Raw genomic sequence first — 12,036 nt, 5'->3', positions numbered from 1 at the left:
ATAAACTAATCCCACTCCGATCCAACTTCTGTTTCAGGCCCTCTTAGCATGTAAGAGATTGGTTCATATCAGGTTAAATTACATTGTTGATATTTTGTTTGCCAAGTGTTAGGTATTTTAATGTTAGTACGTCCTCCCAACTAGAGTCTAAGCTCTTCAAGGACAGGGGTTTTCTCTTTGTTCTTCAGTATTCCCCATTAACACTTTGTTCTCATCAAACAATGGGAACTCAAATATGCTGACTAATTTGCAAGGTGAATTTAACAGGACCAAGAGTGGCCAACTGGAAGGGACAATGGGAAAAAGCAAATGTACACACCGGCGGTAGGCTTTGGGTGACATCCCCTCTTCACTAGGAGGGCTCGTGTTTTGCAAGGACATATCCTCGGCCAGGGGCGAGCTCTTCCTGGAACTCCTACAGTTCAAGAAAAAGGACTCTCCCATAATATATTGTGTGGGATGGGGACTTGAATGGACCAAAAATGGGACCCGTATCCCACGGCTACCTAAATGCCTCCTTCAAGAAACCATTTTTATTAATCCCACCCAATGTAGTCAGTTCATTCATAGCATGCCTTTAGGACTTACACAGCAGAATGTTCTTTCATGATAACAGACTACACCCTACAGATCTGTGTATACTGTGGGTTAATCATTCCCCCTTAAACATAACAAAATTCCATGTAAGTCTGAAATTCTATAATCAATCCTAAAACTTACTTGAAACTTCTACTTACATTTTATAATTTTTGACCATATTTTGTTGCCCCTGGCCTCTTTTAAATTGCAAATTTTTTTTTTTCTTTTTTGTAGAAACAGAGTCTCACTTTACTGCCCTCGGTAGAGTGCTGTGGCGTCACACAGCTCACAGCAACCTCCAGCTCTTGGGCTTATGTGATTCTCTTGCCTCAGCCTCCCAAGCAGCTGGGACTACAGGCGCCCGCCACAACGCCCGGCTATTTTTTTGTTGTTGCAGTTTGGCCGGGGCTGGGTTTGAACCCACCACCCTCGGCATATGGGGCCAGCGCCCTACTCACTGAGCCACAGGTGCCGCCCATAAATTGCAAATTCTTTTAAGGCCAGGACTATCTCTCATCCTTCCAATCACCCTACAATGTGGTGTACACAAAGGGCACATGATGCTCTATTTTTCTTAGTTCCATAATGTGGTGAGGGGACCAAGAAGACATTTCTTATCCACTGTGCCTCAGGAAAAGCAATGGGATAGCCAAGGTATCAAAAGCACTTTAGAAAGTTTGGTGGAAGTCACAGAAATATAAATTTTTTAAAGATAGAGACAGAGGGAAATAAAATAGAGACATAGATTATTTGGTACTGCTGACATTAAAAGAGGCCAGGACCAATCAGCAGTGCCAAAGTGAAAAGTGTAGTAGTTAAGGGAATAATAACAACCCTTTACCTATTCTACTTATGGGACTAGATGTCCACCAGTATGCTATATCACAAATGGTAGGATCTCAAGAATATAATAAATAGTTGTTCTTTGATATCCTATTAACAAATGCACTGCAGAGAAACCTCTATGAAGGGGCAACAATGAGGTCTACAGCTCAAGTAGCAGTGGTGTCACATTCTGAAGCAACTTATTACATCACAAATAAATCAAAGTATAAAATCTTAGAGCAATCAGATTATAGACAGTAGTAATAAGAAAAAAAAAAAAAGAAATATGGGGAAACAGAAGAACCAAAACTCCAAACTGTATACAAAAAAAGATAAAGCTATTAATTATTTCTTTGGCATATTTCAGCCCATGGACTTCAGTAGTTCATCCTCATGAGATGGTGATAATACAAAGTCACCTCCTCTACTCTGATGGCAAAGTACCTCTTGAACATTTGGTATTCTAATAGTGGATATAAAGTATGAGCCAGTTAAGCTCAGCAACTTTGTTACCTTTCAATAGTAACATTGAGCTGATTAAATAGTAAACTGTAACTTACCTTTAGCTCTCGTTTTCTGCTCCTATCACTGCTAGACTTGGAATGCCTAGAGCTTCGGCCCTCCTCCACAGCCTCAAATAGTTTGTCCACAAATCGGAGAGTAGAATCATCAAGAAAAGGTTTCAGATGGTCTGACAGGACAAAAGAGGATTGAAAACATATGAGGACCTAGTCTAATACTAGGCATTTAACAGATACTAACACTGGAATTTTATTCCTCAGAGTGAGAGAAACATATTTTAAAGTTCTCTGTAGGACTTGCATATCTCCTACATTAAAAAACCCTGCCCTATGAGATAAAAATACAGTTATAATTTTTTGGAGTAGGAAGTAGCATAGCCAGAGCAACCTGCTTAGATTGAGTACCAAGTTCGGGATGAATAATCAGCCTAATCTTTCTCAAATAATAAGTTATACAGAACTACCATTAACAAAAACAAAATCTACCTCCCTCAAGGTTTTCCATGTATTTCATAAAGACTTCTGTTAAAATGTCAGTCTAAATGTGTATATACTTATCGGACTTCAGTATATTTTCTAAGCAAATTGAACTTAGGTTACTCAGTGTGGTACCCAAATGGAGTCAGCCTGAGATTTAAAATACACCAGAAATAATATAAAAAATAAGCAATAACTGCAGCGCCTGTGGCTCAGTGGGTAGGGCACTGGCCCCATATACAGAGGGTGGCAAGTTCAAACTTGGCCCTGGCCAAACTGCAACAAAAAAATAGTCGGACGTTGTGGTGGGCACCTGTAGTCCCAGCTACTTGGGAGGCTGAGGCAAGAGAATTGCCTAAGCCCAGGAGTTGGAGGTTGCTGTGAGCTGTGTGACGCCAGGGCACTACCAAGGGCGATAAAGTGAGACTCTGTCTCTACAAAAAAAAAAAAAGAAAGAAAAGAAAAATTATTTAGGCTATTTCCACTATAATATAAGAGAAAATTGTAGCCTGACCTATTCTTAGATACTTGCAACAGAGATTTGGGGGAAGCTAATAGCAGTATTTAGGGGGTCATCCTATATATAAGGCAAAGGATTCAGAAAAGTACATACCTGCTGCTTTCTTCTTGTCCATGCCCTTCCCCACACAGTTCAGTGCTGCTGTTACCACTGTGGGCTCTGAGAAACCCAATACTTTCTTCACTGTCTTCTCTATCCATGGTTTCAGTTCATCCAGCTCCCTCTTAGACAGTGCCATTGTTTAGGAGAAGGAAAACAATAGCTCAAGTGGAATTCAATACTGTACCAAAAAGGAAACCAAATAAAGGTTAGAGAGTAGAAAAAGATTAAAATAGCCAGGCAGAATGGCATGTGCCTATAATCCCAGCTACTTGGGAAGCTGAGGCAGGAGAGTGGCTTGGACCTAGGAGTTTGATACCAATCTAGGGAGAGTGGCTTGGACCTAGGAGTTTGATACCAATCTAGGGAACACAGTGAGATCCCATGTCAAAAAAACCCACCAGGCTCGGCACCAGTAGCACAGTGGTTACAGTGTCGTCCACAAGCACGGAGGCCTGGCCTAGGCCAGCTAAATGACACCTGCAACAAAAAATAGCCAGGCCTTGTGGCAGGAGTCTATAGTCCCAGCTACCTGGGAGGCTGAGGCAAGAGAATAGCTTAAGCTCAAGAGTTTGAGGTTGCTGTGAGCTGTGATGCCCTGGTACTCTATCGAGGGCACCATAGTAAGACTCTGTCTCAAAAAAAAAAAAAAAAAAAAAAAAAAACCTCACCAGACTAAAGTATTCCAACAATAGTTAGTACATCAGGGATGCCTTCCCCACCCCTATTATCAATCCCTAGGCAAGTTCCTCCAGTTCATTTGAAAGCTAATATTTTCCCTAAAAACCATACTGCAAAGCAGAAATAAATAGATTTCATTTGACCTTTAATCTTAGATCAGTAAATATCAGTGGAGCAATAAACAAATTCTGGAAATAAACAAATTATTTAATTTGTGTAATAAACAAATTCTGGAAATAACCTCATCTGAGTAATAAGTTCTAGCTTCTTTTCTTGATTGTGTTATAACAACAAAGACTGGCAAACATAATCACATTAAAACAAGACTTTAAAAGCCCATCCAGAGGTCAACTGTTCTATTCCTCCTGCTTCCAGACAGGCATTCTCTAACCCAGCCTGATCCTAGCTTCTCTTAAGAAATGTAAATAAAAAAGGGTTTATTAAAATCAGTCATTCTGTATTAAATCTCACAATCCTTAAGAATGTTCGGTCAGAATTCTCTGTAGGTGAATTCATCTTAGTGAGGTTTCTGCACACAGATACTTCTCAGTCATGTTCTACAGGGTCTCTGTGATCTCTCTTGATGATCCTTCAGCTTAGAAAAGAATGTCCTCATTTTGGATGTTCTCTCACTATTTTCACCTCTGTTCTACTTTTTAGTTCAGCAGAAAAAATATGATCATAAAGGACTCCACAACAAAATCCTTATTATTTAATGTAAGTTAGTATAAAATTTCAACATTGATCATGTTGAAATTTCAAACTTCCTCCTGAACATAAAAAAACTTCTATTTCTGGGCAGCGCCTATGGCTCAGTGGGTAGGGTGCCCGCCCCATATACCGAGGGTGGCAGGTTCAAACCTGGCCCTGGCCTAACTGCAACAAAAAAATAGCCGGGTGTTGTGGTGGGTGCCTGTAGTCCCAGTTACTTGGGAGGCTGAGGCAAGGGAATCGCCTAAGCCCGGGAGTTGGAGGTTGCTTTGAGGTGTGTGACGCCACAGCACTCTACCAAGGGTAATAAAGTGAAACTCTGTCTCTACAAAAAAAAAAAAAAAAAAAAAATCTATTTCTGATCTTCTCCATAGTAAAACACATCCAATAAACTGCACTAACCTCAATTTCCAAGCTAACCTAATTCCAGCAGTGCCACTAATCAGAGCATAACCTGAGAATCAATCTTTCATGATGTTCTAGACATCTTTTTCCCTAAGAGATAGTCTGATTAACTTCTACATTCTTGGCAAGCTTACCCTCTATAAGTCCTGTTGCCAACTAGTGGATTTAATTTTGGCATTCAAATGAAGCTAGTAGATTAAAGTTATGAAACTAATATTGAAAGATTTAGTGCCTCAGTGACAAGTTATGTGAATAATTCTATGGTGGCTGCATTATCCCAAGATGAGACAGCAGTAGAGCCTATCCATTTCTACATATTAAACATGCAATATTTAAAAGAGGCACAACCAGCACTGTAGAAAATTAAGAAAAGAGCCAAAACTGAACATTTGGGACACTGGGACCCACCATTTACAAATCCTTGGGCAGAAAGAGATGGAAGGATCACTTGAGTTTAAGAGTTGAAGACCAGCCTGAGCAAGAGTAGGACCTCATCTCTACTAAACAAAAAAAATTATGGGCGGCACCTGTGGCTCAGTGAGTAGGGCGCTGGCCCCATATGCCGAGGGTGGCGGGTTCAAACCCAGCCCCGGCCAAACGGCAACAACAAAAAAAAAAATAGCCGGGCGTTGTGGCGGGCGCCTGTAGTCCCAGCTGCTCAGGAGGCTGAGGCAAGAGAATCGCGTAAGCCCAGGAGTTAGAGGTTGCTGTGAGCTGTGTGACGCCACAGCAGTCTACCCGAGGGTGGTACAGTGAGACTCTGTCTCTACAAAAAAAAAAAAAGAAAAAGAAAAAAAAAAAAGAAAAATTAGCTAGGCTGGTGGTGCAGGCTTGTAGTCCCAGCTACTGGGGAGACTGAGGCAGAAGGATGGCTTGAACCCAGGAGTTTGAGGTTGCCATGAGCTAGGCTGACACCATGACACTGTAGCCTGGGAAACAGAGTGAGACTCAGTCTCAAAATAATAACAACAATAATAGTCAATTTAAAAATACAAGCCCTGTGGACATTAATGCCTTTGAACCTCAGTTTACTCTTCTTACAAAATGAGTACAATCATAGTATCTACGCCATACTTCATTCAATAAATATTTATTGAGTAACTACTAAATGTCAAAAAGTGTACTGGGTGCTGTCAACAAAACTGATAATGCCTTAGCCGGGCTCAGTGTCTCACGTCTATAATTCTAGCACCCTGGGAGGCTGAGGTGAGTGGATTGCTTGAACTCAGGAGTTGAGAGACGGCTGAGGTGAGTGGATTGCTTAACTCAGGAGTTAAGAGACGGGTTCTCACTCTTGCCTGAGCAAGAGTGAGAACCCGTCTCTTAAAAAAAGAAAAAGAAAGAAAGAAAAATAGCCAGGCGTTGTGGCAGGCACCTGTAGTCCCAGCTACTTGGGAGGCTGAGGCAAGATAATGGCTTGACCCTGGGAGTTTGAGGTTGCTGTGAGCTATGACGCCACAGCACTCTACCGAGGGTAACAAAGTGAGACTCTATGTCTCAAAAAAAAAAAAGAATCTTTGCCTTAATGGATCTTACATTCTACTAGAGTTGACTCATAGGCTAGAAAGTGTAGACAATTTGAAAACCCAAGGCAATAAATGAAATGCCATTATTATCAGATGAAATGTGTGCCCAAGCACTACTAGTAAGTATATTCAAGTTCAACACAATCCTCCCTAAGATGATGTGCAAATTAAACAGCCAATGGACAAAAAAAAGTTCCAAACAGTAGCTAGCTTTGTCACCAAATATTTAACAATAACCGCATGGCTGGTGGGGTGGGGAGTTGGGGTACATAAAGATACTAAGGCACAATGATCTGTGAATGAGCAAGCAGCAGAATTTCATCTTCTGAATTTCTTACTCTTCTTGCTACAACCTGAGTTTCCACTAAATCCCCCATCTTTTATATTTACTCTTTCGCCTCTCCAACTGGCCACTTACCCACCTTTTTCTACCCAAACTCATCAGCTCGGAACTGTCTTTCCACCCGGTCCCGTTCCCGCCCCCGCCCTTATCCTCTCTCAACAATTTCATTCCAACCGCTGCTCGCACAAAACTGTGTACTTGTCCCGGCTTCCATCCCACTGAACTCTCCCGCCTCGGCCCTCTCCTTGGACTGAGCCGCGGCCACATATGTGCGGACCGCAGATACCCTCTCCGGGCCCAGGTACCCTACTCACCTCACAAACTTCAGCCCCTGAGACGGAGCCCGAACGTTACACCGGAACCGGAAACCGTCCGACCGCCCTACGGTCTGCCGTAGCTAGCGCCCCGGCAGCCGCCACGCCGCGAGCTTCCAACACGTGACCAGGGAGGGCGGAGCGGCCAATTCGCGCAGCCGTATTTGCCACTTTGCCGGCGGTAGAACGCGGGGCTTGGCTGGAATGGTAAGTTTCTCCAAAGGAGTAGCAAGCTTTCGGTTTTCTTTTTCTTTCTTCTCTTTTTTGAGACAGAGCCTCAAGCTGTCGCCCTGGGTAGAGTGCCGTGGCGTCACAGCTCACAGCAACCTCCAACTCTTGGGCTCAAGCGATTCTCTTTGCCTCCGCCTCCCAAGTAGCTGGGACTACAGGCGCCCGCCACAATACCTGGCTATATTTTGGTTGTAGCTGTCATTGTTGTTGGCAGGCCCGGGCCAGCTCGGGTGTATGTGGCTGGCGCCTTACCCGCTTGAGCCACAGGCGCCAAGCCGAGCCTTTGGTTTTCGCAGCTAAACCTATTAACTAGGTTACTGCCAAGTTAATGTTCCTTAATCATAACTTTCCAGAAGGGAAAATGGGCTGTTTGCAGTGTTCCTCTTGTTAAGAATAAGTGCAGTAAAGTTATGCTAGAACTAAAAACAAGACTGTATTCGAGCGCAAACACGGCCTTTCTGGTAGAAAGTAAACCCTCTTGAGTCGTGATCACTACCATTAACCTCCTCTCCTTAACCTTTTCTCCCTAATTTAACAGTGGCACCAGGACCAAGGAGGGAGCATAGGAAGACTCTGCATGAAGTAGCGCCCCTCTGTGACTTTTTAATTGTTTCATTCATAGGATGTTCAGCTTCAGGATCCTGACCCCTTGTTCCTTGAACGGGCCAAGCATACCAGTGTCTGCATTTGTTGCTTCCTGCCTGGATTGCTTTTTACCTAGATATTTGCAAGGTTTACTCCCTCATCCTCTAAACATCTTTTCCGTGGCGTCACAGCTCACAGCAAACTCAAACTCTTGGGCTTAAGCGATTCTCCTGTCTCAGCCTCCCGAGTACCTGGGGCCACAGGCGCCCACCACAACACCTGGCTACTCCCTGTTGCAGTTGTCATTGTTTAGCTGGCCTGGGCCGAGTTCGAACCCTCCAGACTCGGTGTACGTGGCCAACGCAGTAACCACTGTGCCACGGGCGCCAAGCCAGCCCCTTAAACATTTTTATTCAAGTGTAACCTTGTATGAGCTCCCTGTTTAATTCTTCAGTCAGCTTGGCACTCCTCCCCCCGGCCCCCTATGACTCCAAATCAAGACCTTGGCTTTTTTTTTTTTCTGAGACAGTCTCATTTTATCGCCCCCTGGTGAGTGCCGTGGGTCATAGCTCACAGCAACTTCAAACTCTTAGGCTCAAGTGATTCTCTTGCCTCGGACTTCCATGTAGCTGGGACTACAGGTGCCCGCACAGCGCCCGCCATTTTTAGAGACTGGGGTCTTGCTCTAGCTCAGGTGGTCTCGAACCCGTGAGCTCGGGCAATCCACCCGCCTCCGCCTCTCAGAGTGCTAGGATTACAGGTGTGAGCCATCTTGTCGGGCTTAACCATTGTTAATTTATGACTGGAGCAGGCCTGCCAGAGGCACTTTAGTGAACTGCTAAGAGATTTCCCAGGTGCCCAAGATCAGGGTAGGAGGTACCTGTCACCCTATTACTGAGTAAATACTAAACCAGCCCTCCCCCTAAAACCAATGCAAGGAGCAAAAGAAGAAAGCATTCCTTCCTCACCATGGGTAGATTGCTGTGGCATCATAGTTCACAGCAACCTCAAACTCTTGGGCTCAAGTGATTCTCTTGCATCAGCCTCTCAAGTAGCTGGAACTATAGGCATGTATCACCACACCCAGTTAATTTTTCTACTTTTAATAGAGACCAGCTCTTGCTTTTGTCCAGGCTGGTCTTATGGACTCCTGAGCTCAAACAATCCACCTGTCTTGGCCTCCCAGAGTGCTAGGATTACAGGTATGAGCCAGAGCACCTGGCCCGGATGCTAAAATTTTTCATAGTGCTCTGTTCTGGGAGAGCATAGCAATGGTCATGACTGGAGATTAGAATGATTTTCAGGGACTAAGGAAATTCCAGACCTCACTCACCCCTTAGTAGTTTGGACAGAGCTTAGAAGTAACTATCCCCAGGAGAATATTGCCAAGTAACAGGCCTAGCTGTTTTCAAAAACATGTCCTACCTTTGTGGCAGGAGGGGACACCATTGTCATGGCTCAGAATCACCTAAAAGTTGTAACTGAATTAAGATTGAAAGATGATTCAGAAGTATTATAGCTTGTTAACTTGTTAGTTAGGTTGTATGAAGGTAACAAAGTAGAAGACTGCCTATATATAGATTTTCCCCAACCACAATGTAAGTTTCTTGAGGGTCTAATAACATTCACTAGACCTTACTACCAATGGAAAAGAATGATCAAACCTTGAGAGGTAAGGACCACAGGGGTTCCAGCATATCTTCTTGCAGGCTTTGTTTAATCAGTTACTAAGTATGGTAATTGTGAAAGGAAGATATTTGACAGAATTAAGGCCAAAAATCTGAAGCTATTCCACCACAAGGGGGCAATGTTTGAACTCTAGCAACTGGAGCGGTAGGCAGCTTGGCAGACTGCACTGCTCTGTTGATGACCTTCTGTAACACCATACTGAGAGGGCTGTAGCCTCCGCCTTCCCTCTGTGTTCTCTGTGGAGGTTGGCGCCAACTCTCCTTACACTAGCAACATCACTGTCAGGGGACCAGGGCAGAGGAAACAGTGAGAGAAAGCAGAGCAGTTGGTCTTCCCACAGTGGTTGGATGCTCCTAGCTGCCAGGTCCAGGAGCGCATGCTGAGAGAGGTAGTAGTGGTGGGAACCTTCACCTGAAATCTCTGAGTACATATAGGGCAATGGTTATCAGACTCTAGCAGGCATCAGCATCACCTAAACTCTTGTTAAAACAGATCACTGGTCTCTACCCCCAAGTAGGGTTGCATAATTTATGTTTCAAACAGTTTCTCAGGTGATGTTGACCTGATCTGACACTCAGAACCAATACTGTACGGTATTTCTGGTTTTGTACCCTTTTTTCTCAGCACTCTCCCTTTTCTTCTTTCCTACCATTTATCTACTGCTTTATTTCTTCACTACCATCCCTCCCTTAGCCTCCTTTAGGAAAACTAAAGACAGAAAACAGGAATGAGTATTAGGTTAGATTTGTCTTAAGGATTCCCCTAGACCAGTATTTTTCAACCTTTTTTATCTCACAGCACACTTGAACCTATAGTTAAAACTTTGAGAGCACACACAAATTATGTTAATCAAAAAAGAGTGAAGGGGTGGCGCCTGTAGCTCAGTGGCTAGTGCGCCAGCCACATACATTGGAGCTGGCAGGTTTGAACCCAGTCTGGGGCTGCCAAACAACAAAGACAACTACATCCAAAAAGCAGCTGGGCGTTGTGGCAGGTTCCTGTAGTCCCAGGTACTTGGGAGGCTGAGGCAAGAAAATCACTTAAGCCCAAGAGTTTGAGGTTGCTGTGAGCTGTGACAATACAGCACTCTACTGGGGTGACAGAGTGAGACTCTGTCTAAAAAAAAAAAAAGTGAAATCAAGAATATACTTACTGTGCTTTGGATTTCTCCCAAAAAATAATTAATGATCTTTTAAAATTCTCATGGCACACCTGAGATCCTCTCACAGCACACTAGTATGCTGCTGCATGCAGATTAAAAATCACTGCCCTAGTCTAAAACCACTCTGAACGCTCCCAATCTCATCTGATCTCAGAAGCTAAGCAGGGTCAGACATGGTTAGTGCTTGGCTGGGAAAATCACTGCTTTAGGCATTCTGGTCTGGTTGACAGGTGTCTCAACATACATGCGAAGCCAGTCACGGTGGCTCATACGTGTAATCCCAGCACTTGGAGGCTGAGGTGGGTGGACTGCCTGAGCTCACAGGTTGAAGACTAGCCTGTGCCAGAGCGAGACCTCATCTCTAAAAATAGATGGGCATTGGCTCAGAGCCTGTAACCCAGTGGTTAGGACACTGGCCATATATACCAAGGCTGGCGGGTTCGAAACTGGCCTGGGCCTGCTAAACAGCAATGAAAACTGAAATAACAGTGGTGGGCGCCTATAGTCCCAGCTGCTTGGGATGCTGAGGCAAGAGAACTGCCTAAGCCCAGTTTGAGCTTGCTGTAATCTGTGACGCTATGTCACTCTATTGAGTGCAACACAGTGAGACTGTCTCAAAAATAAATAAAATAAAAAATAGCTGGGCATTCTGGTGTCTGTATTCCGAAGGGACTTGGGAGGCTGAGGCAAGAGAATTGCCTAAGCCCAGGAGTTTGAGGTTGCTGTGAGCTGTGACACTACAGCACTCTACCAAGGGTGACAAAGTAAGACTATCTCAAAAAAAAAAAAAAAAACCAGAAAGAATACATGTGTGTCTTGGCACATGTAGCATAGTGGTTATGGCGCCAGCCACAATACACCAAGGCTGGTGGGTTCGAATCCAGCCTGGGCCAGCTAAACAATGACAACTGCAATAAAAAATAGCTGGGCATTGGGGCGCCCGGCCCCATATACCAGCGGTAGCGGGTTCGAACCCGGCTCTGGCCAAAACTGCCAAAAAAAAAAAAAAAGTAGACGGGCATTGTGGTGGGCACCTGTAGTCCCACCACAATGGGACTACAGCTACTTGGGAGGCTTAGGCAAGAGAATTGCTTAAGCCCAAGAGTTTGAGGTTGCTATGAGCTATGACATCACAGCATTGTACCGAGGGTGACATAGCAAGACTTTGTCTCAAGAAAAAAAAACAAAACATACAGGCGCCCTGTCCTCTTACCTAACAACTGGAAGGAAGGGGTAGTTCAGTAAAGAGTAATAGGTGCTTTTCCAGTGAGATTCTAATTTGGGGTTCATAAAATTGGGTAGGAAATAAGATATATTTCACTATAGTTTGGAAAATTACCTCACTTCTCCTAAACTTCAAAAACTTTA

At 44.0% G+C, this 12,036-nt stretch overlaps 1 protein-coding gene across 4 annotated transcripts in view; it reads right to left on the bottom strand.

Annotated features, from left to right (window-relative positions):
• PRPF3 (pre-mRNA processing factor 3) overlaps positions 1 to 7,109 on the bottom strand; it is a 33,013-nt gene extending 25,904 nt beyond the window's left edge. For 2 of the 4 annotated variants that reach the window (XM_053590722.1, XM_053590725.1), the window contains exons 1-3: positions 3,423 to 3,878; positions 3,016 to 3,202; positions 1,965 to 2,095 (exon numbers count right to left, since the gene is read on the bottom strand). In XM_053590722.1, the coding sequence (XP_053446697.1) occupies positions 1,965 to 2,095; positions 3,016 to 3,160 (276 nt within the window). In that variant the 5' untranslated portion in view covers positions 3,161 to 3,202; positions 3,423 to 3,878. Of the gene's footprint in view, positions 1 to 319; positions 416 to 1,964; positions 2,099 to 3,015; positions 3,203 to 3,422; positions 3,879 to 7,001 lie in introns of those variants that run through there. The other 2 variants (XM_053590723.1, XM_053590724.1) reach the window with 2 other exon arrangements.
• Between the last annotated feature and the right edge of the window lie 4,927 nt (positions 7,110 to 12,036).

This window comes from Nycticebus coucang, chromosome 5 (genome assembly GCF_027406575.1).
Source record: "Nycticebus coucang isolate mNycCou1 chromosome 5, mNycCou1.pri, whole genome shotgun sequence".
NCBI lineage: Eukaryota > Metazoa > Chordata > Mammalia > Primates > Lorisidae > Nycticebus > Nycticebus coucang.
The sequence above is the reverse complement of the archived record's forward strand: the minus strand, read 5'-3'. Positions and strand labels throughout refer to the sequence as shown.